This window comes from Petaurus breviceps, unplaced genomic scaffold, assembly GCF_028583685.1.
Source record: "Petaurus breviceps papuanus isolate PSGF00001 unplaced genomic scaffold, PetGlider_PUasm1.0 175, whole genome shotgun sequence".
NCBI classification, from domain to species: domain Eukaryota; kingdom Metazoa; phylum Chordata; class Mammalia; order Diprotodontia; family Petauridae; genus Petaurus; species Petaurus breviceps.
Genome location: NW_027185764.1, coordinates 6082145 through 6109256, shown reverse-complemented (window position 1 = coordinate 6109256; position 27112 = coordinate 6082145). Strand labels below are relative to the sequence as shown.

The following is a 27112-nucleotide window of genomic DNA, read 5'->3' as shown; positions in this document are numbered from 1 at the left end:
CAGGGGGGAGGGCTTATTTTAGAGGAATCTTACACAGTAAGGGGAGGGCTTATTTTCGGGATAGGTCTTATTATCGGGGAAACACGGTAGTTAGCTCTTGCTTTTAATAGTCATATATTGATTATCCATCGTTCATTTTGTGAAGTACTTTAAGCCACCATGCCCTGTCATTTCGTCATTGTGCAATTAAGAGAAACCTTTTAGACCCATAATGCCTTGCAAATCCAAGGAAAAATTGGTTAGGTAGTATTTTGAATTGCTTGTGCTATTTCTTGCCTGTTAGCATATTGTAGGGGGCTTTCTGCTTAGAAAATTAGAAAGAAATTAGTTGAGTCCTACAAAACAGTCTGAATTAGCATGTTCTAGTTTGGTGGGTTCCTGTGGACCAAACTTCTGACTCTTTTGTGAAGAATAGTACTGTATTGGTAATTTGGGGAACCCAGAATTGGGTTCATTAGAACTTGGGAGCATTAGTATTGATTTGGCTTAGAATTAGTTAGGGGCTGTGAATATACACCAACCTGAACAATTGCTTTTGAATATGAATTTGAAGGGTGAGATAGTGGTGGTTGGTGAGAACTTAAAAAAAAAAAAAAGCATAGGGTTCTTTAAGGACAGTTCTGACAACTACATCCCTCACCCCTTTCCACTTCCCAGGCACTATGCCGGGCAGAGGATGAAGAGGATATCCGTGCAGCCACCCAAGCCAAGGCAGAGCAGGTGGCAGAGCTTGCAGAGTTCAATGAGAATGAAGGTTTCCCCACTGGGGAGGGAGAGGAGAGTGGGCGGCCAGGGGCTGAAGATGAAGAGGTATCCCGAGCTGAGCAAGAGATTGCTGCCCTCGTGGAGCAGGTCAGTCTCTGTGTCTCATCTTTTCTTCTTCCCTTGCTTCCTCTTAAGTCCTTACAACCCTCCCCTAGCCCCTTTTTTATCCTATCTCCATCCTTCTCTCCCTAACCACCCTTTAATTCACTTTCTAATCTCTCTCTCCTTGGTTGCTTCCCATCCAGACTTGCTAGTCTTAGTTATTCAAGTCTACTTCATCCCAGTCCATGTCATTTCCTTATTCCTCATTCTTTCTGCTCCTTCTGCCTTCCTTTACAATGGGGTACCACATTCCCTGTGTTCATGTCTATCTCTCCCTTCAAGCTGACCCCCATTGAGCGCTATGCTATGAACTTTCTGGAGGCATCGCTGGAGGATGTGAGCCGTGAGGAGTTGAAGCAGGCGGAAGTGAGTATCTGCCTGGGCCTGGGCTGGATGCATAGATCTTGGAGTAGTTACTCCCTTGGCCTTTCCATACCACTGAACGCCATTTCTCAACTCTTGCCTCACTTCATCTTTGTTCCTGGCAGGAGCAAGTAGAGGCTGCACGAAAAGACCTAGACCAGGCTAAAGAGGAAGTATTTCGCCTTCCCCATGAGGAAGAGATGGGGGCCGGAACTGGGGATGAAACAGCCTGTGGGACGAGCGGAGGCAGCCATCGCCGCAGTAAGAAAGCCAAGGCCCCTGAGCGTCCAGGAACACGAGTCAGTGAAAGGCTTCGTGGAGCCCGGCCTGAGACCCCAGTGGCAAACACTAGTGCTGCCCCACCTGCTCATCACACTCGTAGTAACTCGGCTGCCCCTCGTCACAGTCGGAGCCCTGCCAGTGAGAGAGCCCCCCGAGCTGCCTCCCGGCCCCGGCTTGCTCCAGCTCCTGCCACCCCACCAGTACTCAGCGCCCTGCCAGTCTCCACCTCTCCACCGGTCCTCAGCCTCCCACCAACCTTGAGACCTGAGGTAGAACCATCAGCTCAGGTGGAGCCCCTCCCTCAGTCACTGGAGCCTGAGTATGAGGAGGCAGCAGTGGCTGGCCCCAAGACCCCTCCACTAAGCCCTCCCTCCACAGAAGAGCTGCCGTGCAGCACTGCTGAGCTCCCTGCCCCAGAGGAGAGTCTCTTCCCTAGTGTACTTGCCCCAAGCCCAGGCCCTAAGACAGAAGCTGTTTCTAATGGCCATGAGCTGGATCCTCCAGAGCATGTGGAAGAGACCACACCAGCACGACCTGGTGATGAACAGTTAACTCTAGCCCTCAGTGAGGACAACGACCCTGGGTCCCCATTTTCTGGAGCCCCTGCAGAGCTTTCTCAGGAGCCACCAGACATTCAACAGCCAGTGGAGGGCCGAGTCCCATTCCCCAGCCCTGAGAAGTTCGAAGGCGCTGCTTCATCAGAGGTTACAGGTCCATCAGCTTCTTCTTCAGCTGCCTCTTCACCCGAGAGTCCTTCACCAGCTCGTCCTCCCAGACGTCGCACCAGTGCCGATGTGGAAATCCGGGGACAAGGGACAGGACGGACTGGACAGCCCCCAGGTCCCAAGGTACTGAGAAAGCTGCCGGGCAGGCTGGTCACTGTGGTAGAAGAGAAGGAGCTTGTGCGAAGGCGACGACAGCAGCGTCCAGCGTCGACGCCGCCGGCAACAGGGGCCTCAGAGCTTGGGGTCAGCCCTGGAAGCTCTTCAACCCGGAGCAACTCTGAGCCTGAGTCCTCCCCTCCTCTGGGAGGCTCCTGTGATTCTGTGCCCCTTACCACTCTGCCTCCCCAAGCCCGGCGGCCCTTACCTGCTCGCCGCCGCATTGACCTGGGCAGTTCTAGTGGGGACAGCCCAGAGAATGGAGAACAGGGACAGCTAGGTTTGCCTGTTATGAAGCGCAAGCGGGGCCGACCCCCCAAGAACAGGTCCCCCGGGGATGCGGGGCGTGAACTACCCGAGTTGCTCCAACCAGTACCTAAGGACAAGGCCAATGGGGCTGAGTTAGTGGCATCACCTGTGGAAAAACGAAAACGGGGGCGGCCTCCTAAGGCACGAGAACCACCTACCCCAGGAACCCAGCCCATTCAGGGAGGTGGTGGCACTGAGAGCCGGACACCGCCACCCCCTCTGCCACCTCCCCCTCCCCTTCCTCTTGTCCCTTCTCCGGTCTCTGCCTGCCCTACAGCTGTCTCACCCTCCCCACCGAAAAGGAAGCGGGGCCGACCCCCAAAAAATCCACCGTCACCCCGGCCTAGTCAGCCACCAGCTTTTGAGCATGACAGTTCCTTGGGTCTTGAAGCTGGTGGAGGGGGGAAACAGCAGCAGAAGCCTTCTGTTGAGAGTGAGGGTAGCTCCTCTGATGAGGATGGGGGCCGCCCTCTTACTCGCCTAGCCCGCCTCCGCTTAGAAGCAGAGGGTCCCCGGGTTCGGAAGGCAGAGGGATCTGTGGCAGCCATCCCCACTAGGGATGACACAGAGTCAGCAGAAAGTGGCACTGGTGGCACTGATTCAACAACACCCCCTGTACCACTGCTCCCAGTTCCCCGTTCCACCCGGCTGCGTCCGGGCTCCCTAGTCCCCCCACTGGAGAGTGAGAAGGTGCCCCGAAAACGGGCAGTGACACCAGCCATTGGTGGCCCTGTCCCAGCCAAGAGGAGGTACCCACGACCTCGAAGCCCTTTGGGGGCTGAGGTATCAACAGAGGAATCGGAGGCTGAGGCCTCAGGCGAGGAGGAAGCTGAGGGTGATGGTATTCCACGCCGCCGGCCTCTTCCCCGACGCCCAGTTGTGGCCACCCCTGGGGACCAACGTGTCCTGCGAAGCAGTGCCCCTATGAATACAGTTGGCCCTTCCCTCAGCCACAGAGGTCGGAAGGCTAAGACGTGACCAGGCCATCCCTCCACTCTGGCTGGCCAGCTCTGCCCCTCCATCCCCACAGCCAGTCCTGACTGTTAAACCACTACTTGAAGTCTGGGGGGGAGGCCTTCAGGGGAATACAGGGGGCCTTCTCCCCCTCCCCCTACCAAAGTGTGTGTGGGGGGGAACTGGTTGTCATGGAAACAGGGCTCTCTTTACCCTCCCCACCCCCATCCCTTGGCTGGGCAGTGTTAAGGGTGGCAAGATGGCCACTGTCCCTACTCTCCTATACTTGATTCCCCATCCTGGCTGTCTTTCACAGGTCCCCACCCCCAGGGGGAGGGGGAGGGACTCCTTTCTCTCTGCGATGAGTTTTTTTTTTTTTTTAAGAAGACAAAAAAGAAAAATAATAAACTTAGTTTCCGTATGAGCATCAGCGTAAGGAGGCTTCTGATTTCCTGGGATGCTGGAGGGTGGGATGGGGCCTGGGCTTAATCCATTTCTCCAGTCTTGCCCCAACCATCTATTTCCCTTCTGTGATCTAAGGTGGCTAGAAAAATTTTGAATGAAGTCTCTAAGAATAACATTTTTCTTAATACAAGCTTCCAAGAACATCATGCAATTCAAATTGTCTCATGCCCTTCCATCTCCCAGAAGTGCTTGACTCCAGCTACCCCCACCCTCCCAAGCTCAGATTTGTACACTTAGAATAGTATCTTTTGCCAATGGGTCATTCTTGCTTTTCTCAGAAGTCTGGTATAGCCTAGCTTCAACCTCTTGCATCTCCCTCCCTCTGGCTTCAACTTTCCTTCTTCCAGGTTCACCCTGTTGTTCAAACCGGTTTGAGGTGGCCCCACCCCACTCCTCCCTTGTAGCTCTTAGGGTAGGTGGATAGAGAACCATGCCCCACCCATAGGCCCAAGATCCCTGAGTCAGAAGATGTCTCCACCCAAGCCAAACCAAAACCAAGAGACAGGCAGCTGAAATTCCAGGAGCTACTGCCAGGTAAGACTCCCTCTTCCTCTGACTTCCCCTGGCTTTATCATAAACCTCTTGTATCTTTGTTCATTTCCCCAGTAATCCTAACTATGTTACTTTAACCTAACTAACCCTGAACTGACTTAAGCTCACAATTTTCCCACATACCTACTCCCTTCATTCCCATTGATTACCCTCCTTGGCTTCGTTCTCTTCATTTCCTCATCTGTTTTCCTTAGCTTCTCCTGGAACCTTCCTCCCCTTTTATCACCAAGTCTCTCCCCAAACCAGTGATTAATTTGGACAGTGTTATTTTCATACTAGTTTATTTCCCGTGATGGAGAAAAGGTATGAAAAAGGAAGTCCTAGGGAAAGAATTTAACTGGTAAACCAGCTCATGCATGAGTCATTGCAAAATCTTGCTAAGAAAATTCCCGGTCAGACAACATTCCTAAGAAAGAGGCTAGGCTACTTGATGTTCTTTGAAGAGAATTTGAAATTTAAAAGGAAGAGCTAATGCTTGGGGTCCCCCAAAACCCTAACAGACTGTCCTCTACAGGTCATGGGAGAAGAAATGGCATTGGAGACCTTGGTGAGTGTAGAGACCGACCCTCCAGCCTCACCTCCTGTCGGCTGCTGCAGGTATTCGCTCCGATGTTTTGCAACCTGTAGCATCATCTGCGGCTGCTCCTGTCTTGGAGTCATGGCTCTTGTGTTTGCTGTCAAGGTGAGGGATGTGGGATTTATAGGGAAAGGGCAGGAGTGGACCAGGTGGTTGGGATCTAAGAGAATGGGATAAAAGGGTGAAATGGAGGAGGGCAGGACACAGTTGGACACAAGTTAGACAACCTATGACCTGGACCCCATACCAGATGTTTTTGAGCTCCTTGAGAACAGGGAGTTTTCAGAGAGTGAACAGAGAGTGCTTTGCACATTAATAAGTATTTAATGTTTTATTCCTTCATCTTTGCTTTAAAAAAAACTTTCAAATCCTGTGGATTTGGTAGAAAAGGATAAAAAATGGAGGACCTAATGGTACTGTCCCACACTTACATAAAGCTAAAGTGTTTTCCCACTACTACATCATTTACTGTTTACAGTAACCCGAGGGATTGAATGAAGTATAAATGATGCCCATTTTATAACTGAGAGGAACCAGAGATGAAGCACTCCTCAGAAGCTAATAAATTAGACACTTAAAATGTGTGTTTTGAGCCAGTTAAATGAAGGAAAAAGCTGACTGATCTGGGGTCCTGATTTCACAGGCTGAGGAACGACGTAAGGCTGGGAAACTAGAGGAAGCATTGTTCTTGGGAAATCGAGCCAAACGTTTTGCCCTGGCTAGTATTGCAGTGTGGCTTGGAGGGCTTGTACTGGGACTCCTGCTCCTCTGGCTTCTATCATACGCCATTGCCCAAGCAGAGTGACCTCACTACTGTGACAAACCTGGACAGCATGAAGTTGCCCTGTGGTATCATAGGTGGACCTCACCTACAGCGAGGTCCTTCATCCTGACCAGAAGAAGAACAAGGTCCCCCAGGACCCAGAGGGTATTTAGCCATCTTTCAAAAAGTGGTTTCCAGAAGCTGTCTCCCCAGCGTGCAGACAACAGAGAGTGGATCAGATGGGGCTGATGAGAATAAAAGGTTTGCACTTGCCTGGACTAACTCCTGCCCGTGGGGTCCCAGCCCAGAAGTGAGGCTGGAGAACCGGCAGCCCTGATTCCATTACTATCAATTTTGTAATTAAAAATGTTTAGGTGGAAGGAAATGCCCCTATGTTGCTGTTCTACACCACCTTTTTCTGTCCCCTGATCCTGGTGATAGCTGTTTGTTCAATTTCAGAAGGGGGGAAAGACAACCTCAGAGAACTGCACCTTTTTCAGTTCAGCAAACAGGAAGTGACTGTGTACTGAGTCTTTCTCGCCTGACACATGCACCCCTTGACTTTACAAATCCTTATTCTCGCCTCACGAGCACACACACACACACACACACACCCTTTGACTGCAGATAAGAAAACACCCTCAGCAAGGTTAAAGTGACATGGCCAGGATCACACAGCTAGTCAGAATTAGAACTTATCTCCCATCTTTCAGACCCTTGCAAGCTGCTGTATAACCCGCACATTATTTACTGGGCTAAAGCAAGGAAAGAGCGTTGGAGGGCGGGGGGATGGGAAACGGTTGGTTGGAAAAGAAAGCTTTTCTGGGACCAAATCTTTTCATCATTCCCCCAAACCGAGACTTTGCTGCAGATTGGAGAGGAAACCTGGTGCAAAAGGTTAGAGGGTCCGGGATAAGAATTTGCTCTTTTACGCCGTTGCCAGCAGATGGAGACAACAGCTAGGCTTCCCGAAGGGAGCAAACCTGAAAGTGGGTGCTGATTCCTCTTCCATAGATTGCCCTGGCCGCCTACCTCTTACTTAGTGCCAGATTAGCTTGAGGTCCTCGGTCCGGGTTAAACCACACCGCTAGATCTGAATAATCAAGGGACGAGTGGAACCTAGGAGGGGGGCCGGCACGTGGCCGTGCCTTCAGGTGCCCAGCGCCACTCCTCCATCACCCCGCCGAAGGAGATCCCACTTGGGAAAGAACAGTATCCCCTTAGGAACTGGGCCGCTTCCGGGGTCTCTTAACCAGGGTTCCCTAATCCAGCGTGCCCCACCCACTTACCTGCCTTTCATGCGCGCTGATTGGGCAAAGCATTCACTTCTCCCGTCCGAGAAGGGCCAGATCTACCCCCGCCCTCCGGGTGTAGGGCGGGCTTCCTACTGGCTAGTGCTCGCGGGCCCTCGACCCGGGGATTGACGAATTGAGGAGTGGAAGCGAGGGGGCGGTGCCGCGCCTCTGATTGGCTGAAGGGGCTCGGCCTGAAGAGTGGGGGTGGAGTCTGAGACCGAGGCCTCCGGTGGAGACTGCCTGGGAGCAGCGCGCCCAGAACCTCGAGTGAGCCGCCTCGCGGAGACCCCGAACTTCCCAGGACACCCCCCCTCCCCCCTCCCCTTTCGCCCGGTGGGTGAGACCGAGCGCGCCCCCCCGCCCTCACCCCCCCCCGCCCCCCCCCGCCATCCCAGTGCGCCTGCGTGCCAACGGTCCCACTCTTCCTCCCGCTACGCGGCCCCCCCCTTTTCCCCTTCCCTCCGCACCTTCCCTACCCCCCCATCCCTCCTCCCTCTTCCCTCCCCCAACCCTTCCCTGGACCCCAGGCTTCTCTTTAGGGCATCTCTTCCAAGCTCAGGCCCTCAGTGTCTTTCCCGGTCCTCGCCTCCCCTCCCCCTCCCTCTCCCCCTGCATTTCCCTGAAGACCCTGGCTCCTCAGCCGCTCGCTCGGCGCTTCAGGGACTCCCGATGCGTGTCCCCCCAGTCTCAGCCCCGCAGCTCGGGCTGGTGGGCCTCACTGCCCTCCTTCCCCTCCCCTGCCGCCCTCCCCTCCGTGTCCTCGCAGGCTCCACAGTCTTTCAAGATGACTCTGGACGTGGGGCCGGAGGATGAGCTCCCCGACTGGGCTGCAGCCAAGGAGTTCTACCAGAAGTACGACCCCAAGGATGTCATTGGCAGGTAGGCCCTCGGGGACGAAGTGCCTGGCCCAAGGGCGCGCTGTGCCGCCTGTCCGCCTCCAGAGCCGTGCCCCGGGGCAGACGGACAGACAGAAACCCTCCCACCGGCCTCCCTGTTTCCAGTCGGGACTAAGTACCATGCCATAAGAACCTGGAGCAGCCTGGCGCGAACCCCTTCCTTTTACAAGGCCCAGGATCACACTGGCTGTTGTCATATGGAAGAGCGATTCCATAAATGGATCATAGATTTATAGCCAAAAAAGGCCATCTAGCGCAGCTGCCTTGTTTTATAGAGGAAAGACCTGAGGCCCAGAGAGGTGAAAGTGTCTTGCTTAGGGACACAGAGGAAGTGACAGAGAGGATCTGAACACGGCTCTTGTTCTGCTTGGTCCCAGAAAACACCCAAAAGCCACGGGTAGAAAAGTTGTCGATCAGCATCATTTCTGTTTAAAATAAGCAAAAACATTTGTGACCACTAGAGGTGTAGAGAAGGTGCAGGAGACCTTTATACACAGGCTTGACAGTTTCTTAGAGGGGTCAGTCATTCAACCAGGAATAGTAGGCATGGTACCTGTGTTTAGGTGTAATTTGAAATAGTGCCCTCTGAGGTCTTTTCTTTTAAAATTTAAAGTTTTATTACTAGCATTTGTTTCACATCCCTTTCACTTCCCAATATATCCTTCTTCTCCATCCACACAATTACTTATAACAAGGAATATAAAAGGGAAAAGAAAGTTCAGCAAAACTAAACCAAGATGTCAACCAAGTCCCACATTCTGTACAATGCCCTGCCTTTGCAGACAAGAGGGAAGGTCCACTTTCCTCTCTCTTTTGGGGGGACAAGTTTTCATTTACATGGTTTTGTTTTCCTGATTCTTTTTACTTGACTTTGAATCAGTTTGTATGAGTCTTCCCATGCTTGTCTGTATTCATATCAATCATTTCTTTTTTTGTTGTTTGTGTTTTGCTTTTTGGAGGGGGGAGGGCAAGGCAGTTGGGGTTAACTGATTTGCCCAAGGTCACAACAGAGCTAGTGTTAAGTGTCTGAGGCCCGATTTGAACTCAGGTCCTCCTGACTCCAAGGCCACCTAGCCGCCCCATATCAATCATTTCTTGCAGAGCAACAGTAATTCATTACATTCATATGCCACCACATATTTAGTCATGTTTAGTCATTTCCCAATCAATTGGCATCTTTTTTGGTTTTAATTCTTTACAACTACAAAAAATGCTGCTATGAATATTACAGTATATGTGGGATCTGATGTCCCTTCGAACACTGAGATAATGTAATTGTTGTGGATGGGCAGGGCAGCTAGGTGGCCCAGTGTATAAAACAGTAGCCCTGGAGTCAGGAGGAACTGAGTTCAAACAGCCTCTGACACTTACCAGCTGTTTGACCCTGGGTAAGTCATTTAACCCCAATTGCCTCCCCCTCTCCCCCCAAAAAAGTAAGCATTGTATAAATATGAAGGATTATTTGCTACTTCCCCCAAACCACAGGGTATTACTGTCTTCATATGAAGTTGGAGACATAGGCATCATTGTTTAGTCGGAACAATTTTGGACATGTAGCCAGGAGACCACTTGGTTTTGAATCTTGACATTGACACTTTACAAAATTAATGACCCTCAACAAGTCATTTAACCTCTCTGATCCTTAGCTTACAAAATGGAGATATTTGTACTCCCTACCTCATAGGGGTATTGTGAGACAAATGTTTAAAAGCATTAAGTTACTATCATAAATGTAAATTGGGTAAAGAAACAGATTACCTGTTTAACCTTAGGTATTATGATGTTAGTGGCAAAGCTGACTTCCAGTCCTTTTAATCAATCAACAAATCTTTCTTGAGTTATTTCCTATAGATAAGATCTAAGCAGGCAGCTCAAAAAAAAGGAGGGGATAAGAGATAGAGGGTTGGGGAGAGGCTATGAGGTGATCTGAACCAAGGATAAAGTCTAAGGGAGGTTACCAGGTGAGTAGGGGGTGGCAGAATGTGCAAGTGGTAGGCAGTGAGAAGAAAGATTCAGCCCTCCCCTTTTTTTTTTGGCCTTCCCTATCCCCCTCTCCCCCAATCAGGGGTATAAGTTCTGTGGTCAGGCGCTGTGTTCACCGTGCTACTGGCCAGGAGTTTGCAGTGAAGATCATGGAGGTTACTGCTGAAAGGTTAAGTCCCGAGCAACTGGAGGAGGTGCGAGAAGCAACCCGAAGAGAAACCCAGATCCTGCGCCAGGTTGCTGGCCACCCCCACATCAGTGAGGCTATACCTCCTTTCTTTGTTAAGCTACCCTGACCATCCCTTAATTATCCCCGAAAAGACTTCCTCCTTCCACACAAACATTGCCTGTTCATCCCTTCTGCCTTTGTGCCATTATGAATTCATAACCCTTAGACCCCATAACTCCCCTCTTACATCTTTTTCCTTTCCCTATAATAGCTCCCATCTCTACCTAATAACAGTTAAAAAAAAAAAAAAGCACCCTTAATGTGTCTCCTCCTTCCCCTCTCTCTGTCTTTCCTTCTCTTTTTCCATCTTTCCCCAGTCACCCTCATCGATTCCTACGAGTCTTCTAGCTTCATGTTCCTGGTGTTTGACCTGTGAGTATCTGCCTGTGAAGGTTTGGAAACTTTGTGTAGCCTTTCTCGGTTCATTCTCTTTTGCTGTGGACTCTGTTTCTCAGGCTTCCCTCCCTTTTCATTTTGCTTTCTGTGCCTCCTTTCCTAAGAATGAAAATAACTAATCAACCCTAAGGTATATCTTTGACCAGGAAGACATTGAGATACATCGCTGAACTAAAACAGACCCTAGAATCCTACTTTTTAAACACTTCACTGGGTTTATGCCCTGCGTGACCTCGTAAATGAGGGCCCTCCGTTCCTCTGGGGCTTTGACAATCCATGAAAAGCAGGCCCTGTTTAACCGACCTGAATGATTACCTTAGTCTTTTAAACTTGGGCTTGTCAGTCATAGAACCCATTATAGGCCTTTTGGCTTCTTCCAAGAGAAGAAACTGTAAGAGTCTGTTTCCTTTTTTGTCTTTGTATGCTTAGTACTGTGATGACTTTGCATGTAGTGGGCATTTAACAAGTATTTGTTTAATTGAACTAAATTTAAGGAAGACAGTGGCTGATTTCCCTTAGCTCCCCATCAAGATGCATCATATTCCCATTTACTTTTCATCTTTTAGGATGCGGAAAGGAGAACTGTTTGACTACCTCACAGAGAAGGTTGCTCTCACAGAGAAGGAGGCAAGGTAAAAAGGAAACCCAAGGGATGAAAACCAAAGGGAAGAGAAGGGCAAAGGCCCTGGTACCCAGGGAGTGAGGGAACTAAAAGCGAAAAAGTCTTTCTGTGTCACCACAAAAAGGAGGGGATGGGGGCGGCTAGGTGGCACAGTGAGTAAGAGTGCCGGGCCCCGGAGTCAGGAGGACCCAGGATTGGTTCTGGCCTTGGATACTTAACACACACACACATACACACACACACACAAACTGGCCATGTAACCTTGGGCAAGTTACCTAACCCCAATTGCTTTAAAAAAAAGGGGGGGGGTGGGGAAAGAACGCTAGGTTTGAAAGGTGCTGGCTCTGAGACTGCAGAGGAGAAGGCTCTCCCCCCACCAGGTCTATCATGCGTTCTCTGCTGGAGGCCTTGAGTTTTCTTCATGCCAACAATATCGTGCACCGTGACCTGAAGCCTGAGAATATTCTCCTAGATGACAATCTGCAGATTCGACTTTCTGATTTTGGTTTTTCCTGCCACTTGGAACCTGGCGAGAAACTTCGAGGTAAGGGGAGTCAATCATCCTGAGCAGCTGAATCTTGGTTGGGAAGGGGCCAAAGACCTGATGAAGGGGATGACTAGGAAACACATACGCTAGGTACAGAAGAAAGGAGAAGTCATTAAGGATGTATTAGAAGCCTATGCTCAGGGAATTCATTCTAGGTGGGTATGAGAAAATGATCTTTGTGAGATAACTTGATAATAGTCACAACTTGTAAAAAAAAAAAAACCAAAACAGAATCAAAGATGGAACCTCAATTAACTGGAATCCAGCAACAAGTAGGAAGCCCCAGTTGTGGGTGAAACAGACAAATCACTTTAAAATAAGCTAATAGCAATTTATTCAAAGCACCTACTTAGAGCTTATGTGACCTGGGGTCATTACAGATAACTGTCTAGTTTCCTTTGTCTACAATATTAGACAAATATTTTTGACTTTCAGCAAGTACCTCCCTGAGGCTCTATAAGATTCCTATTAACAAAAGATTATTAGTTCCTTGAACTATAGTGTATAGTTTAGTGTATAGAACTATAGAAAGGATTTTCAGTAACAAGATTTAAAATAAGGAGCTTTTATTAGCTAAGAAAAATGAATTAATCATTATACCACATTCCCCAAACATTCCAATTTTAATGTTAGTGATTTATACATATTGGGTCCTTAAAGATATTGAGAGAGAGGAATCGTTTTGGTAACTAGGGAAACCTTCACAGAGGAAATAGATTTAGAAAGAGGTGTGATTTAATGGTTTGGCAGAGAAAAGTGGTAGTGTTTTCCAAGAAAAAAATGCATTGCAGGTTAAAAATGAGCAAATTATGTGTGGGATTATAAACAGATTTGGTTAACTGGGACTAACTAGTAGAGTTGTATTGGTGAATAAGAAGGTAAGGTGGAAGAAAGGAAGAAATTGTAGATTTGATCAAATATGTGAACAGGAGACCAGGCAGGTATTTTCAGCTGGGAGGGTGATAAAAGGAAAGTAAAATCTGAGACTCCTCCCAGTAGCTACAAATATAATGGATTGGAGGAGAGGGCAAGCCTAGAGGTAGGGAAACTAGCTAGGAGTTTTAGTAATCCAAGCTCCAGGGGCCAGCAGTAAGATGTTAGCAATATCCCTAAAGTGTGTCCTTATCTCTCCTTCAGAATTGTGTGGGACCCCAGGATACTTAGCCCCAGAGATTCTGAAGTGCTCCATGGACGAAACCCACCCTGGCTATGGCATGGAGGTTGACCTGTGAGTCACTAGTTACTTGATTAGTCATCTTTCTCCCATTTCATTCCCCCCAGTCATTAACCTGGTCTTCTTCCCTTCACAGCTGGGCCTGTGGGGTGATCCTGTTCACACTCCTGGCTGGCTCTCCCCCATTCTGGCATCGCCGCCAGATCCTGATGCTAAGAATGATCATGGAGGGCCGATACCAGTTCAGGTCGCCAGAGTGGGATGACCGATCAGCAACTGTCAAAGACCTGGTGAGTAGACCAAAGGCTCAGAGCAGTGATGGAGTTGCAGCAGTAGTCCAGGAATCAGGGGAAGAAGTGCCTCATGGCTCCTGCCCTCTCTTAGATCTCAAGGCTGCTCCAAGTGGATCCTGAGGAAAGACTGACTGCAGAGCAGGCCCTGCAGCATCCCTTCTTCCAACGCTGTGAGGGTAGCCAGGCCTGGAGCCTTTCTCCCCTCCAGCGATTCAGGGTAAGGAACAGAGAGAAAATATTACGAGGCAGAGGCTCGTGGGAAAACAAAACCCACTACTACCACACCTCTGCCTCACTTTACCCTTCCCTTGGACCTAGGTGATAGGAGATGTCATTGTTCCCTGCAACCCAACTACCCTTCACAAGTTTCCACTCATACTTTTAGTGTGTCCATGACCTTGTTTTTCTTTTGTTTTTTTTCCTCTCAGGTAGCAGTATGGACAGTGTTGGCTGCAGGCCGAGTAGCCCTGAGCACTCGCCGGGTAAGGCCCATGAGCAAGGGAGCTCTATTAGGAGACCCATATGGGCTTCGACCAGTGAGGCAACTCATTGACAGTTGTGCCTTTCGCCTCTATGGACACTGGGTAAAGAAGGGTGAGCAACAGAACAGGGCTGCCCTCTTCCAGCACCGGCCTCCTGGCCCATACCTGGGCTATAATCCAGAAGAGGAGGGCGATCCAACCAACACTGATGATGAGTCGATTGTTGCATAGTTAAGACCTCCATCCTGGGGCCCCCAGAAGTCTGCTTCCCAGCCCAAGAGCCTTGGGAAGGCCAGGTTTCCCAGTCTGAGGGTTTCAGTCAACTCGATCCCCTTGGACTCTGGCCGAAGGCATCCTTCCCTTCTCTTGTGCTCTCTGATGATGATGCTACTGTAAAGGGGACCAGCTCTATGCCCCCATCCCTGTTGCTCAGGACTACAGGACTTGAATGGAAGGAAAAGGGACCAGCTGAGAATGATAGTCACATCTTTGCTGTTGCTGTCCATCTTTCATGTGAAATAAATCATCCTGCACACTGGGAAACAAGCTGTATCTCAAGGTGGAGTGCGAAGGTGCTCAGAAGGGGACCTGGGGGAAGGGACAGGGCATTTCTGGCCCAGGCTTTTATTTGGGTAAATACCCCTGGGGTGACTTGATTTTGCTTTTGCTCTTGGAGACCATGGTAGGATTCTCAAGGGCAACCAGCCTGCTATTGAGCTGCTCTTCACCAGCCTTCAGCCGTTCCTCCACCAACTGCCTGAGTTGCTCCAGCTCCCGAGTCAGCTGGGCTGAGATGAAATCTCGGAGTATATCACTTGGACCTGGGGTTGTTGAAAAAGTGATTCAAACTTGAGCTGAAGGAACCTTTTACATAAGAGAACCTCAGTCCCAAGTTGTGAGGAGAGAAGACTCATGGTGTGTCATAATGTCCTATCAGGGAATGTTCTGGGAGGTAGGAAATAGACTGTTCTCAATTCAGTATTCTCAGTTTAGTCCTTAAGGAGCTCCCTTTGCCTAGGAGGAAGCCCACCTAGGAATATTGTGAGCAGAAAACATTGTTTTTCCACAGAATGAAAAAGAGAACAGCTTCCCAGGGAAGGCTTAGGGAAACAAGTGCCCCTTGATTCCTTACTTGGCTCTTGCTCGGTTTGTATTTCTGCTGGTGGCTCTTCTGGAACAGGTGACACTATCTCCACTACCCTTTCTTCCTCTTCTACTGAAAGATGAAAGGAAAGAGAGTGGAGCCATGAGCCCCGACGGCATACTTCCCAACCCTCTTCCCAGGTCTAGTTTCATCTCTACCCTTCTTACCATCTGCTGGGGGTTTTACTTCAGGCAGACCTACATATCGCAAAGACAAGTCTAACCGCACCTGGGAGAGCACAGGGAGTTTTGGAGGAGAGAATGACAACTATGTTAGGAGAGGGCAATGAGAGAAGGAATAGACTGGGAGGTTTCTCGTATCCTGTGGGACCAGTCCGTACCTGGGGAGTGAAGACATACTTGTAGAGCTTAAAATGACGGAAGTAGGTGTTGATGATATAATCTGATAGGCTCAGCAGCTGTTCCTCTCCAAATAGGTCAATGCTGAAGGGTGGCCGCTGTGGGAAAGGGTAGGAATATATAGCGTGGTTCTTTTTCTTACAGAACCTTCAGAGCAAAGAAAGGGGGAAAGTACTATAGTTTTAGCCTCCTAGGACTTGAGGTAGTTAAAGAGAGAAATAAGAAGTTCTGCTGGATGCAGCATTGGATGGGGATGTTTTAGATTCTTCAGAGTTCTCATTTTCTCTATGTTGGAACTGACCCTGACTCCATGGCAGAAGAGGAGGCTGGTGAAAAATCGGAAACAGTCTTCCACGTTGCCCAAGGGGGTTGCTGTGGAGAAGGAAAAATGAGTGACAGTGATAACTCCCTCAATCATGTGGAAAGAAAAGAATAAAATGACCTAGGTCTAGGAATAAGGACTGCGCCTCTGACTGCAGTGATACACAGAACTCGGGGTGATGCAGGTTTGCACCTTCTTATCAACTTCCTAAAAGGGTTGCCTAGAAACTGAGAAGTTATGGTTTGGATTACTTGCTCAGTCACACAGCCAGTATGTATCAGAGGTAACACCTGAAGCCAAGGCTTCTTGGTTCCAAGGTTATTTCTGTTCACCACTACCTGTCATTGTCACCTGGAATAAGTAATTTCCCCTTCCTGGGCCCATTTGCTCTTTTACAAAAGGCTGAAGTAAAACTCTTGAGGTGCCTCCCAGTATTCTGCTGTTAACCTTATTTCTGACAGCTTTTGTGTTCACAAGTCAAATCAACAAGCACTAAGGGCCTGTTATGTGCCACATGGTAAGCACGGAGGAGGGCAAACACAGTCTCTGCCCTCAAGAAGCTCACAACCTGCAGAAAAACTGTATGAATGACAGGTTCTGGGTTACTGCTCATTTCCCTCTGAAGCCAGAGAAGCTCACCCAAACCCCTGCCCAGTCAGGACATCACTGACCTTGATGATCTCAGTCCCTCCCCTACCCTTCCCAGCCCAAATCTAAAGAACCTTTGCACGGCTCTTCTCCCAGGGCCCTGACGCTGGGACTCACCAATACAGGCCTTGTGGAGGTCCTGAAGCAGAGCGCAGGCTGCCGAGGTCTGCTCCTGAGAGAAGTGCTGTTGTCGGCAGAAGATCAAGGTGTGGCAAAACATATCCAGGATCACTGCCTCCCTAGGGCTCCTGTCTGGCCTCCCCAGGCCTAGCAGTTCTGCCAGCAACCTTGGGGTGGATTAAGGTGAGGGGAGAGAACAACCAGTTCAGGAGTAAAAGATCCTTTTGAGTTCACCCCATCCTGGACTCCCAGGAAGGTCTGTCTTTCCTCCTGGTGTGAGCTCCCTCCCTCCTTGTTTTCCTCATTCATTCAAAGAAACAGATTGTTGGGGTGGGAGGAGGACCTTTGAGGTAATCTATCGGAACCCTCTTATTCACTTAGCCCGTACTCCTGCATCTCTTCCAAGGTGGTGGTTCTCTCCAGTAGGTCCATAGAATGCACGTCCAGGTATTTCCTGCCATTTGAAAAGAGGAAAGGGGAGTAAGAGCACCGGCTCCAGTGTTGAGAAGACCTGGAGATCGAATCCCGGGCTCAGACACTCGGCACCCACCCAGAAACACCTGGCCGTGTAACCTTGAGCAGGTTACTTAACCCCGATTGCTTAGGGGCGGCCAGGTGGCTCAGCGAGTTAGGAGCACCGGCTCCAGTGTCGGGACGACCTGGAGATCGAATCCCGGGCTCAGACACTTGGCACCCACCCAGAAACACCTGGCCGGGTAACCTTGAGCAGGTTACTTAACCCCGATTGCTTTAAAAAAAAAAAAAAAAAGAGGAAAGGGGAAACAGTTGGAAGGTAGCTGGGAAGAGGAATCTACTATCAACTGGACTGAGAAGTCTTAGATTTCATCAGCTTTCTGCTTGGCCCTCTCAGGGCCTGTTTCCTTGTCTGTAAAACGAAGCCGTTTGGCTGAACGACTGTCCAACCACCCCCAAACTGCTCACACCCCTTCCCTGACCTATCCCGGCCCCACCGCCGTCCCAGGCCCAGCTCCAGCCCTGAGCTCACCACAAGCAGATCCGGGGCTGGGGAAGTGGCGGCTGCGGAGAAAGAGGGCGGTGTGACCGTGCTGTTGTTAGCGGGGCCCCAGGATCTGCTCGTCTCGAGCAGGTTCCCTGGCCTCAGTTAGCGTCCGGCGCGTGAACATCCACGTAGTCAGGCGTATTCACAGACCAGCCGGTTGCGCTCCACCCCATTCCCAGGCATGCAGCGAAGGCTTCACCCAGAATCCTACGTCCGCTCCTGCCCGGCCTTGGGCAGGTCTTCGCGGAGAAGCTAGGGACTGGAGCCTTGCAAAGACTGGAGAACCTTAAGGGGCCTAAAAGCCAACCGGACCCACTGCTCTGGATTGCAGGTGGACTGTGCCGCCCCCGGGAAAGTTACGGGAAATCAACCACCCGGAAGAGCCCTCACCGGCAGCAGGTTGGCGCCCGGCTCCTCTTTGCTTTCTCCTGCGGGTTCCGGGTCTAGCTGTTGATTTGGCTCTTTCTCCATCTCTAAATTTAGTTCTGCTTGCTGGTTCGGGCCCAGGGCCGCGTTAAGCAGCTCCTCGGGGTTTGGGTCCAAGCCCGAACCCAGGCCAGAGCTTGGTCCGGGAACTCCACCAGATTTTCTCCCGTTCATCGTGCCACCGGCAGCTGCCCCGCCTCCGCGGCTCGGTTCCTCCGCCTTGTACGCCTCCAGGCCTAGCCTACGGGTCAGAGCATTGAGGCCCTGCCCCCTGTGGTAACACATTAGCCAATCGGGACCAAGAAATAGTCTTAGTTCAGCCAATCCGTGAGAAGCGTCGTTGCTTGGGTTAGCGGTTGCTAAGGTGGCTTATGAGGGTGGGGTAAAGGCGTGACAGGAGTGAAGAGCGCACCAATAAATGAGAAAATGCTGCGCAAGCGCATTAGTTTCCGCTGCGAATACAGGCGGTCCTCTCAATATTACCCATGAGGAAGAGGGTGGAGTTACTGGGACAGAGGAAATGTGGTACGGAGACGGTTGCTATGGTACTTTGTCGTTTCACCAATCAAGGGGAAGAAGATGGACTGCTGGGTAAGAAAGCATTCCGGAGGCAGGAGGCGGTTCTAAACTCGAGGCTCTGACCAATAGGAAAAGAAAACAGACAAATTTAGCTACGTGCCCGCCCACTCCTCGGCGCCTGCGCGTTTTGGAGGAATTCTGTGCGACATCCGGTGACGTCCATCATGGCGGCGCTTGGCGGAGCCTGGAGCAGGTGAGGCATCCCCTGGGACTGTTGGGGGCTAGGACCCTGGGAAGGAGGCCGCTGGTCACCTGGGGAAGCTGCCTGGAGAAACTGAAGCCTCCCTGGGAGGAGATAAGAAGGAGCGAGGCCTCCCCGCCCCCACTGGGATCCTGAGTGTCCCCGGGCCCCGCCTCTCCCTCAGGTGAAGGAAGAGCCGCCTCTGGTCGCCCCTGGTCGCCCACTTTCTTTGCATCATGTCGGGGGCCGGCAACAAGCGCGCAGCCGGGGATGGGGGCTCAGGCCCCTCGGAGAAGAAGCCGAATCGAGAGGAGAAGACCACCACCACCCTTATCGAGCCCATCCGCCTGGGAGGCATCTCCTCCACGGTCAGTGCAGCCCCTGCTCCACGTCCTTCTCCCCGCCCCAGCCCCCAGACCCAGTGTATTGGAAAGAGCCCCATCACGGGAATCTAAAGGAACGAAACTCCTTAGGAGCTTCGGGTCTCTCTGTAAGACAAGGTTAACTCACGAGGATCGATCTAACGATGTAAACCTGAAAGCCCCCACGCTGCCCTTCCTTAGGTAATTGGGTTGATTCGCAGCTGATCTCATTCTCCTGGGAAGAGATCACAGTCTGTCTACCCCTCTCCCATCTTTTCTGATTCTCGTGTCTGACTTCATATAAATATTCTGCAGGAAACCTGTCTGAAACACTGAAGGTCTTCTGGTTCCCGAAGTATCTGGGGAGAACCACTGTAGCACTCAAGCTGCCCCTCTGTTATCCTTCCAGCTCAGTAGAGATTAACTCGCCTTTATGGCTTAGATTTGCTTTGTTACTATGTCTTCCTTAATATTTGTAATGTTTTGTGACATGGTGGATAGAATACTAGACTTGGAGTGAGGAAGACTTGGTTCAGAATCCCATTTCTGACACTAGTCACCACTTCTCTAGCCTCACTTTCTTCTTGTGGGAAATTTGTAATGCCCATTTCCCAAGATTGTTTTCTAGTTTAAAGGAGGTCATGTGTAAAGCACTTTACACACTGTAAAGTTCTGTTTAAATTCAGTCGTCATTATTAGGGGGCCCCCTTGTTAGAAGTGACAAAGAGATTTTGACTCACCGTACCTTCTGTAGGACTCAGCTTTCTGTTTCTTTTTTTTTTTTTTTGACATTTTCTTATACCTTCCTTGACTTTTTTTTTTATATGTTCTTTTACTCCCTCTGCCTCCACAGGAGGAGATGGACCTGAAGGTGCTGCAGTTCAAGAACAAAAAGTTGGCAGAGAGGCTGGAACAACGACAGGCCTGTGAGGATGAATTAAGGGAGCGGATTGAAAAGCTAGAAAAGCGCCAGGCCACTGATGACGCCACATTGCTTATTGTCAACCGATATTGGGCCCAAGTATGTCTCCATTGGCCATGATTTCTGCCGCTTGCCTACTTAGTCCAGAACCTTAGAATCCCCTTGCCTCTTTTACGCTATGCGTCTTCATTTTCTGATTCCTTTTACCTCAGACCTTGTACCAGCCCCCAGTTTTCTCTTCCTTGAGATCTTTTTCAACTTCCGCTTCTGAGTTTTTCATAGTCCCCTTTTGGGAAGAGGCGTTTTTGCCATGGAAGACTGCAGAAAAGTCTTCTGTTGCTCCCTCACAGCTGGACGAAACCGTGGAGGTTCTACTCCGACGACACGAGGGACGCGGAGAATTGCTATCCAGGACAGAGGAACCAGGAGCTCAAGATGGCACTGAACCTGATGGGGCCCCTCTGTCTGAACCAGGAACCACAGAGAGAAGAGGTAAGACCAGTGGTGGGGAGATATAAAAAATCATGGGGAAAATAATGAGTAGAGTGGGGACTGTACAATTTTAAAGTGACATATGAATGTTAGTTATTAATTAAAGGCCACCTTGTTAAGAATTAGAGTAGGGTTTTGATTCACCACACCTTCTGCAGGACCCTGTTTCTCATTTCTCCTTTTCATTATTGCTTTTAACACCCTATTGCATGCCCATGTCAAATATGACAGTCATATTTGGATCTCTGTTACAGATCTGCCCACCCTCCAGCTTCGGCCCCCACTGAGTGAGCCAGCTTTGGCTTTTGTGGCAGCCCTGGGAGCCAGTAGTAGTGAAGAGGTAGAACTTCAGCTCCAGGGCCGCATGGAGTTCTCCAAGGCAGCAGTGTCCAGAGTAGTTGAGGCCTCAGACCGACTGCATCGTCGAGTAGAAGAACTGTGTCATCGAGTGCAAAGCAGAGGTAAACCCAGGAGCACTCAGCCCCCTTCCCTCTCCAGAACTGAGGCTGCTCAGTTTTTATTTGACTGCAAATGCCCGTATGCTGTCTGCCATTAGCAGGCCTGTTGCACATGTTCTCCAGTTCCTTCTAGGAACCTTCTGTCTGTCATACAATTCCAGTTTCCTATTGATAGCTTTTACTTCTGGTTGCCACTGTCCTCTCATCAGTCCCTACCTTTCCAGGAGAATGTGAGTCCCTCGGGGAAGGACTTAGGACTTTAACCAGGGAGCTTGGACAGGACAACAGACGACTACAAGACTTGACCACCCAACTGCAGGAGAAGCACCACCGAATCTCTCTGGAAGTAAGTCGCTGATATGGGGCACTTGGACAGACGTGGAGAGGAGATGATAGCTCACACCTTGCTGCTTCACCTCCACAGTACTCAGAACTCCAAGACAAAGTGACATCAGCAGAGACCAAGGTGCTGGAGATGGAGACTTCAGTGGAGGATCTGCAGTGGGACATTGAGAAACTGCGCAAACGCGAGCAGAAACTCAACAAGCACCTGGCTGAGGCCCTGGAGCAGGTGGGGTGGGCAGAGGACAGAGGGGAGGCCTGGGAGTCAGCTTCCGGACTCTCGTGACTGGTTCTTTTTGTTCTGTTCTAGCTCAACTCAGGCTACTATGTATCAGGGAGCTCAGGAAGTTTCCAAGGGGGCCAAATCACACTCAGTATGCAAAAGGTGAACTCCTAGTCTTCCATTCCCCATCACTGCCTCAGAGTCACACTCTCTTAAGGCCCTTGAAATGCCTCTCCCAGGGCGGCTGGGTGGTGCCGTGAATAGGGCACTGGCCCTGGAATCAGGGTGACCTGAGATCAAATCTGGCCTCAGACACTTAACACTTACTAGCTGTGTGACCTTGGGCAAGTCACTTAACCCCAATTGCCCCACCCTCCCCCCTCCAAAAAAAGAGACAAGAATTCCTCTCCCCTTCAGAGGTCCCATATTGGTTGTCTGCTTTTGTTCACCTGTCTCTGTCTCTTTCTTCATCTTGCTGCCCTGGCCCAGTTTGAAATGCTGAATGCTGAGCTAGAAGAGAACCAGGAGTTGGCCAATAGCCGCATGGCAGAGTTGGAAAAGCTTCAGGCAGAGCTACAGGGCGCTGTGCGGAGCAATGAACGGCTCAAGGTGAGGGCTGGGCCAGGGAGAAGAGGCCGCTTCAGAGAGTGTCGGGAGGAGCATTTGGACCAACTGATGCAGGACTCTATCATTCCTTTGCCCTTTTCTACTCCCAGGTGGCCCTTCGGAGCCTGCCCGAAGAGGTGGTAAGAGAGACTGGCGAGTACCGACTGCTCCAGGCTCAGTTCTCTCTGCTCTACAATGAGTCTTTGCAAGTGAAGACACAGCTAGATGAGGCACGGGGGCTACTTCTGGCTACCAAGAACTCCCATCTCAGGCACATTGAGCACATGGAGGTAAGGGAGAAGTTAGGCCCAAGCCCTAAATCACCTTTCCTTCCTTGTGCTGTCCCCCAGGAGAAGCCCGGGGCACCATTTACAGTGGAGATGGGGGACTCCAGTCCTGTGATGTGCCATAGCATTTGGGGGAGTGGGAAGGGGAAAGGGAAGAAGCAGAGCCAGTATTCTAACGCATATCACCCAGCTCCATTCTGAGTAAAGGAAAAAAAGACTAGTGTGAACAGGGGGTCTGTGTAGTTGTTATAAACTTGTGATTAGGCATCGGTGGTTTTGTCTCCGAGGTGCTGCATTTAATTCAGTGTATTTTTCTTAAGTGTAAACATGTCTCTTTCCTCAGGAAGAAGGAGGGATGTTTGGAGAGGGGAAGATGAAGTAGGCTTGTGGTTTATTTTATTTATCATTTGGTGGTGAAACAGTACCATTGTGCAACCAGAGATATCTTTAATCCTCCTTTTCCTACTCGGAAAGAAGTTAAATCACACTCGGCCTAAACTCTAACAAAGCAGAGAATGTGACTCCTATTTGTTGAAGGAAAGAGAGGGAATGGGGTCATGACATCTTCAGGGCTTAACCTAGGCCTAGGACAATGTATCTGGTAAAGAGCGGTGGATTCTGAGTTAGGGAACTTGGTTTCCCAGCATTGGGTAGGAAGATTCGATGAGGGAGGTGCCCCTTCTTTGGCCTCTGCCTCCCAATTTCTGTGCTCTTGACCACGGGCAGAGCGATGAACTGAGCCTGCAAAAGAAGCTTCGGACTGAGGTGATTCAGCTGGAGGACACGTTAGCCCAGGTGCGAAAAGAGTATGAGATGCTGCGCATTGAATTTGAGCAGAACCTGGCAGCCAACGAGCAAGCAGGTAAGGGATGCTGGAGGCTGAGGGGTCCGTGTCTCATCCAGCTAACCTAGGACTTGAGACAGTGTGGATTGTAAAGACGGGCAGACTTAAGTCAAGAAGCCTGGTTTTGCTGGTTCCGGCTCTGTTGCTGTGTGTGACATTCTTCTGTAAGCCATTTCACCATCTGTGGCTCCATTTCCTCTTCTGAAATGGTGCCAAAATAGGGCTCTCACTCTCCCTCAGAGGCTTTTGGGGATCAGCTAATACAAATATGCACACAAGTGTTTTAAGAACTATGAAGGACATACAAATGTCTGGTAGGAGTTTCCCAGCTTTCTGTACTTTTGTGATTCCTTTTTCTTCTTACCACTTTGGGGGGAAGTGAAAAGCTAAGTGGGTGACCCAAGTGAGTTTCTGCTGTCACCCTGAAATTCCCTCCACCCACCTCTGCCCTTAGGTCCCATTAACCGGGAGATGCGCCACCTGATCAGCAGCCTGCAAAACCACAACCACCAGCTGAAGGGCGATGCACAGCGGTATAAGAGGAAGCTGAGGGAGGTGCAGGCGGAGATCGGCAAGGTCAGGGGCTTGGGTGAGGCTACATCACTGGGCCAAATCACTGACTTTTCTGAGACTTAGTCATCATCTGTAAAACAGAGTGGTTGTGAGGAAAGTGCTTTGTGATTATAAAATTGTTTTAGGAGCGTGATTTGTTATTGAGATGTGAGGTAAGCATAGTTCCTGGCACCTCATAGACACTGAATAGCTGTTTTTATTGTATATAATTTTGTAGATGGGCCGGCGAAGTATTGCTTGGAAGTCTTTGAAGTGGAACATGTGGCAGGGTGGGCTGGAATGCCTTGGATGAGAGTGTGCAGTGTTGCAGGGACCTCATAGTCCTGACGCTTCTCTCCTTTCTGGGTTCTTATAGCTCCGGGCACAGACTATTGGCTCAGGCCCTTCAGCCCCATCCCAAACTGCCTCTGATGATCAGGGATCAGGAGGAGGGGGAACATTGGCCCCAGTGAAAGAAGAGGAGAGTTCTGGGTTAGGGCCAGCTGCTCTCCAGGAAGTCAAAAAAGAGTCAGTCTCAGCCCCAGTAACCCCCACAGCTTCCACAGCCAGCATGGTGAAGAAAGAAGAGCCCCCTTTTGAAGAGGAAGTACCTCTTACCCAGGCCCAAACCCCTCACCCTGCACCCCAGACTCCTGCTTCCAGGAGCCGGGAGGCTGAGCCTCGGGGTAAACGAGAACCCCGGGACCGGGAAGGGCCAGGTTCTGGGACTCCAACATCCTCTTCCTCAAGGGGAGATCGGGACAAGGTCAAGGCCGAGGAGAGCAAGAGGAAAGAATCAGAATTACTCAAGGGACTTCGAGGGGAGCTCAAGTGAGAACCAGCCTCAGCCTAGTTATCCCAAGCCCTCTTGTCCCTCTCCCTCCTCCTGGGTCTCTTCCCCATCATTTGCTTCTACATTCGTTCTGTCACCCTTATCAGCCGAAAGGCAAATAAACGTGCAGCAATTAAAGAATTGTAGTGCTCGGAGTCTGGGTTCTAGTTCTGATCACTCATCACTATATGACTTTGAGTAAGTCACCCGCCCACTCTAGGCCATATATCCCCACATTTGTCAATTAAAGCGAAGCTCTCAGAGTCACTGTGGTATTCCACCTCCTCTAGATGGCTTCAGTCCCTGCTTGACGTGTGTTGTACCCATTGATTGCTCCTTCCTTTTGCCCTTTCTTCTAATCTCCACCTCACTTGGATCTCTTCCTCTGACCCCCTCTTCCACCCCCCACCAGAGTCTTACAAAATCTGCTTTTCTCTCCATCTTGGCTTCTTCCCTGCCCAGGAAGGCCCAAGAAAGTCAGAAGGAGATGAAACTGCTTCTGGACATGTACAAGTCTGCCCCCAAGGAGCAGAGGGACAAGGTGCAGCTCATGGCTGCAGAACGCAAGGCCAAGGCTGAGGTGATAGAGCCTGGGGCAGCAAGGGGGGCTGGGGAGCTCTTGCCAAGCAGAGAGAGACAGGAGGGAGGGATGTGGGTTCAAGTGAGCATGATAGATTTAAAGCCATTCTGTCCTTTGGGGAAGGGGAAGAAGGGCTTGTTCCTGATCATCGCAGCGTCAGCACCATTTGGTGAGTCCCTTTGTTTGAGCATAAAAGTATCGTGATTTGACAGCCAGAAGAGCTCATGGGATCTCAGGCTTGGTGAGCAGCAACACGAGCTAGAGCACTGTGGCTTTCGTTCATTTGTGACCCCCAAGCTGAGGTGTGTCCATAGGCAGGCAGCCAAGATAGTGATAAAGTCCAGAACTATAGCATGGAAGGAGCTGGAGGAGTCACAGATGTCTACCCTGGAGTATTGACTACTTAGGGAGGACAAATAATGGCTGCTTTACAGAACAGGAAGAATACTTTGTCTGCTTGGCCTCATGGGCCACTCATTAGAAATTACATTCACATATTTTGCAAACTTGTTAAGATTAGAGCAGTCTAGTATTGGAGTTGAAAGTGGCTAGTGAATTTTCCGTCACTCGAGGTCTTCAGTCAGTGGCTAGATAAATCACTTGTTAGGAATATTGCAGAGGGATTTTTATTTTAGGCAAGGTCTATACTAGGCAACCTCTGAAAACTATTCCAGCTCTGAGATTGAGTAATGACTCTAAGGAGGTTGTGGTAGCAGCAGCAGCAGGAGATAAAGGATAAAGGTGATGCCCCCAAGAAGGCAGAAAGACAGACTTGCTGATAGGGTAGGCTTTGTGCTTGGGCTGGAGAAGTAAGGGGCACAGGAGTGGCTTCTGGGATGGAGAGGAGCATCTCCTTTGAGTAGATTCCAAATTCTGGGTGGGGACAAAGTGAGCAGCCAAGGCTCTACTGGGCAAGCTAGAAAAGAACAGTAGGGTCAGACCTGGGACTGTCCTGAGAGCAGATGGTCTCACCTGGGTTCTGAAGCAAAAAGGACTCGGGAGTGTCAGAAGTAACAGCCACTTCTTGGACCTGGATTGGGGTGAGTTACATTTTCTACAAAAGGAAAAATCCAGAAAGCTCTGTAAGTGGTAGTGGAAGGGACAGGCCAACGATGATCTTCCCCCCAGACTTAGTCCCTGTACCTGCCACAGGTAGATGAGCTTCGGGGTCGCATCCGGGATTTGGAAGAAAAGGAAAGGAAAGAGAGTAAGAAGTTGGCCGATGAGGATGCCCTTCGAAGGATCCGGTTGGCGGAGGAACAGATTGATCACCTGCAGCGCAAACTCGGGGCCACCAAGCAGGTGTGGAGGGCAGGCTGCCCCTCTGTTCCTGTCCTTCCCAGGCCTTCCCTGTGCTCCCACCAACCCCAGATGTATTCCCCCAGGAGGAAGAGGCGCTGCTTTCAGAGATGGATGTGACTGGCCAGGCTTTTGAGGACATGCAGGAGCAGAATGGTCGCCTCATACAACAGCTTCGTGAAAAAGATGATGCCAACTTCAAGCTGATGTCAGAGAGAATCAAGTCCAACCAGATCCACAAACTGCTGCGGGAAGAGAAGGATGAGCTGGGGGAGCAAGTCCTGGGCCTCAAGTCTCAGGTGCAGACCCTGGCAGGGGGTAGAGGGGGGACCACGAGTGAGGCAGAGAGGCCACAGAGCACTCAGGCACCCTCCCCTCTTACTCTAGGTGGATGCTCAACTTTTGGTGGTGCAGAAGCTAGAGGAAAAGGAGCGAGTTCTCCAGGGCAGCCTGGGGAGCGTAGAAAAGGAGCTAACACTGCGGAGCCAGGCCCTGGAGCTTAATAAGAGGAAGGTGAGAGCAGAGCACGGGCCGGGTGGCAGGCGCTCAGAGGGCTCCCCGCCCCCCCACCCCCCCTTCCGCC

At 50.4% G+C, this 27112-nt stretch overlaps 5 protein-coding genes and 1 long non-coding RNA gene across 12 annotated transcripts in view; 4 read left to right on the top strand and 2 right to left on the bottom strand.

Moving 5' to 3' along the window:
- SRCAP (Snf2 related CREBBP activator protein) overlaps window positions 1–4083 on the top strand; it is a 27900-nt gene extending 23817 nt beyond the window's left edge. For all 5 annotated transcript variants that reach the window (XM_069084659.1, XM_069084658.1, XM_069084657.1 and 2 more), the window contains 3 exons: window positions 658–852; window positions 1150–1233; window positions 1356–4083. In XM_069084659.1, the coding sequence (XP_068940760.1) occupies window positions 658–852; window positions 1150–1233; window positions 1356–3680 (2604 nt within the window). In that variant the 3' untranslated portion in view covers window positions 3681–4083. The remainder of the gene's footprint in view (window positions 1–657; window positions 853–1149; window positions 1234–1355) is intronic.
- Window positions 4084–4224: 141 nt separating this feature from the next.
- TMEM265 (transmembrane protein 265) lies at window positions 4225–6398 on the top strand. 2 transcript variants are annotated; one of them, XM_069084665.1, is made up of 3 exons: window positions 4225–4655; window positions 5188–5355; window positions 5894–6398. In XM_069084665.1, the coding sequence occupies exons 2-3, from the start codon at window positions 5191–5193 to the stop codon at window positions 6053–6055; spliced, it is 327 nt and encodes a 108-aa protein (XP_068940766.1). In that variant the 5' UTR covers window positions 4225–4655; window positions 5188–5190; the 3' UTR covers window positions 6056–6398. The 2 variants fall into 2 exon arrangements, with proteins under 2 accessions (XP_068940766.1, XP_068940765.1); XM_069084664.1 differs by lacking the exon at window positions 4225–4655 and having other exon boundaries at window positions 5119–5355.
- On the bottom strand, window positions 5273–8417 carry LOC138158592 (uncharacterized). Its single transcript, XR_011167679.1, has 3 exons — window positions 8324–8417; window positions 7303–7499; window positions 5273–5410 (listed from the first exon to the last, which is right to left on the bottom strand). It is a non-coding gene; the product is annotated as an uncharacterized lncRNA (long non-coding RNA).
- Window positions 7512–14476, top strand: PHKG2 (phosphorylase kinase catalytic subunit gamma 2). Its single transcript, XM_069084661.1, has 10 exons — window positions 7512–7641; window positions 8075–8187; window positions 10270–10445; window positions 10734–10788; window positions 11379–11444; window positions 11815–11978; window positions 13119–13209; window positions 13292–13445; window positions 13540–13665; window positions 13877–14476. The coding sequence occupies exons 2-10, from the start codon at window positions 8093–8095 to the stop codon at window positions 14159–14161; spliced, it is 1212 nt and encodes a 403-aa protein (XP_068940762.1). The 5' UTR covers window positions 7512–7641; window positions 8075–8092; the 3' UTR covers window positions 14162–14476.
- Window positions 14477–14554: 78 nt separating this feature from the next.
- On the bottom strand, window positions 14555–18406 carry CFAP119 (cilia and flagella associated protein 119). Of its 2 annotated transcripts, none has more exons than XM_069084662.1 (9): window positions 17935–18406; window positions 17530–17561; window positions 16912–16977; window positions 16521–16690; window positions 15735–15805; window positions 15415–15531; window positions 15242–15302; window positions 15063–15146; window positions 14555–14751 (listed from the first exon to the last, which is right to left on the bottom strand). In XM_069084662.1, exons 1-9 carry the CDS (start codon window positions 18253–18255, stop codon window positions 14555–14557), a joined length of 1119 nt encoding a protein of 372 aa, XP_068940763.1. In that variant the 5' UTR covers window positions 18256–18406. The 2 variants fall into 2 exon arrangements, with proteins under 2 accessions (XP_068940763.1, XP_068940764.1); XM_069084663.1 differs by having other exon boundaries at window positions 15063–15143.
- A 209-nt stretch (window positions 18407–18615) lies between these two features.
- RNF40 (ring finger protein 40) overlaps window positions 18616–27112 on the top strand; it is a 10986-nt gene continuing 2489 nt past the window's right edge. Inside the window, exons 1-17 of the mRNA XM_069084660.1 lie at window positions 18616–18742; window positions 18915–19098; window positions 19946–20113; window positions 20365–20506; window positions 20761–20967; window positions 21189–21310; window positions 21389–21535; window positions 21617–21691; window positions 22019–22138; window positions 22246–22425; window positions 23149–23284; window positions 23721–23842; window positions 24195–24649; window positions 25113–25230; window positions 26383–26532; window positions 26616–26828; window positions 26917–27042. Of these exons, the coding sequence (XP_068940761.1) occupies window positions 18967–19098; window positions 19946–20113; window positions 20365–20506; window positions 20761–20967; window positions 21189–21310; window positions 21389–21535; window positions 21617–21691; window positions 22019–22138; window positions 22246–22425; window positions 23149–23284; window positions 23721–23842; window positions 24195–24649; window positions 25113–25230; window positions 26383–26532; window positions 26616–26828; window positions 26917–27042 (2613 nt within the window). The 5' untranslated portion in view covers window positions 18616–18742; window positions 18915–18966. The remainder of the gene's footprint in view (window positions 18743–18914; window positions 19099–19945; window positions 20114–20364; window positions 20507–20760; window positions 20968–21188; window positions 21311–21388; window positions 21536–21616; window positions 21692–22018; window positions 22139–22245; window positions 22426–23148; window positions 23285–23720; window positions 23843–24194; window positions 24650–25112; window positions 25231–26382; window positions 26533–26615; window positions 26829–26916; window positions 27043–27112) is intronic.

Excerpts from the sequence above, each read along its gene's own strand:
- CFAP119 (XM_069084662.1), bottom strand. The coding sequence starts at position 18,255 with ATGTGTTACCACAGGGGGCAGGGCCTCAATGCTCTGACCCGTAGGCTA. Across the intron at positions 16,978-17,529 it reads CAGCCCCGGATCTGCTTGTG|GAAATACCTGGACGTGCATT; the intron begins GTGAGCTCAGGG and ends TTCAAATGGCAG. Across the intron at positions 16,691-16,911 it reads ACCTTGGAAGAGATGCAGGA|GTTGCTGGCAGAACTGCTAG; the intron begins GTACGGGCTAAG and ends ATCCACCCCAAG.
- PHKG2 (XM_069084661.1), top strand. The coding sequence starts at position 8,093 with ATGACTCTGGACGTGGGGCCGGAGGATGAGCTCCCCGACTGGGCTGCA. Across the intron at positions 8,188-10,269 it reads CCCAAGGATGTCATTGGCAG|GGGTATAAGTTCTGTGGTCA; the intron begins GTAGGCCCTCGG and ends TCCCCCAATCAG. Across the intron at positions 11,445-11,814 it reads CTCACAGAGAAGGAGGCAAG|GTCTATCATGCGTTCTCTGC; the intron begins GTAAAAAGGAAA and ends TCCCCCCACCAG.
- TMEM265 (XM_069084665.1), top strand. The coding sequence starts at position 5,191 with ATGGGAGAAGAAATGGCATTGGAGACCTTGGTGAGTGTAGAGACCGAC. Across the intron at positions 5,356-5,893 it reads CTCTTGTGTTTGCTGTCAAG|GCTGAGGAACGACGTAAGGC; the intron begins GTGAGGGATGTG and ends CTGATTTCACAG.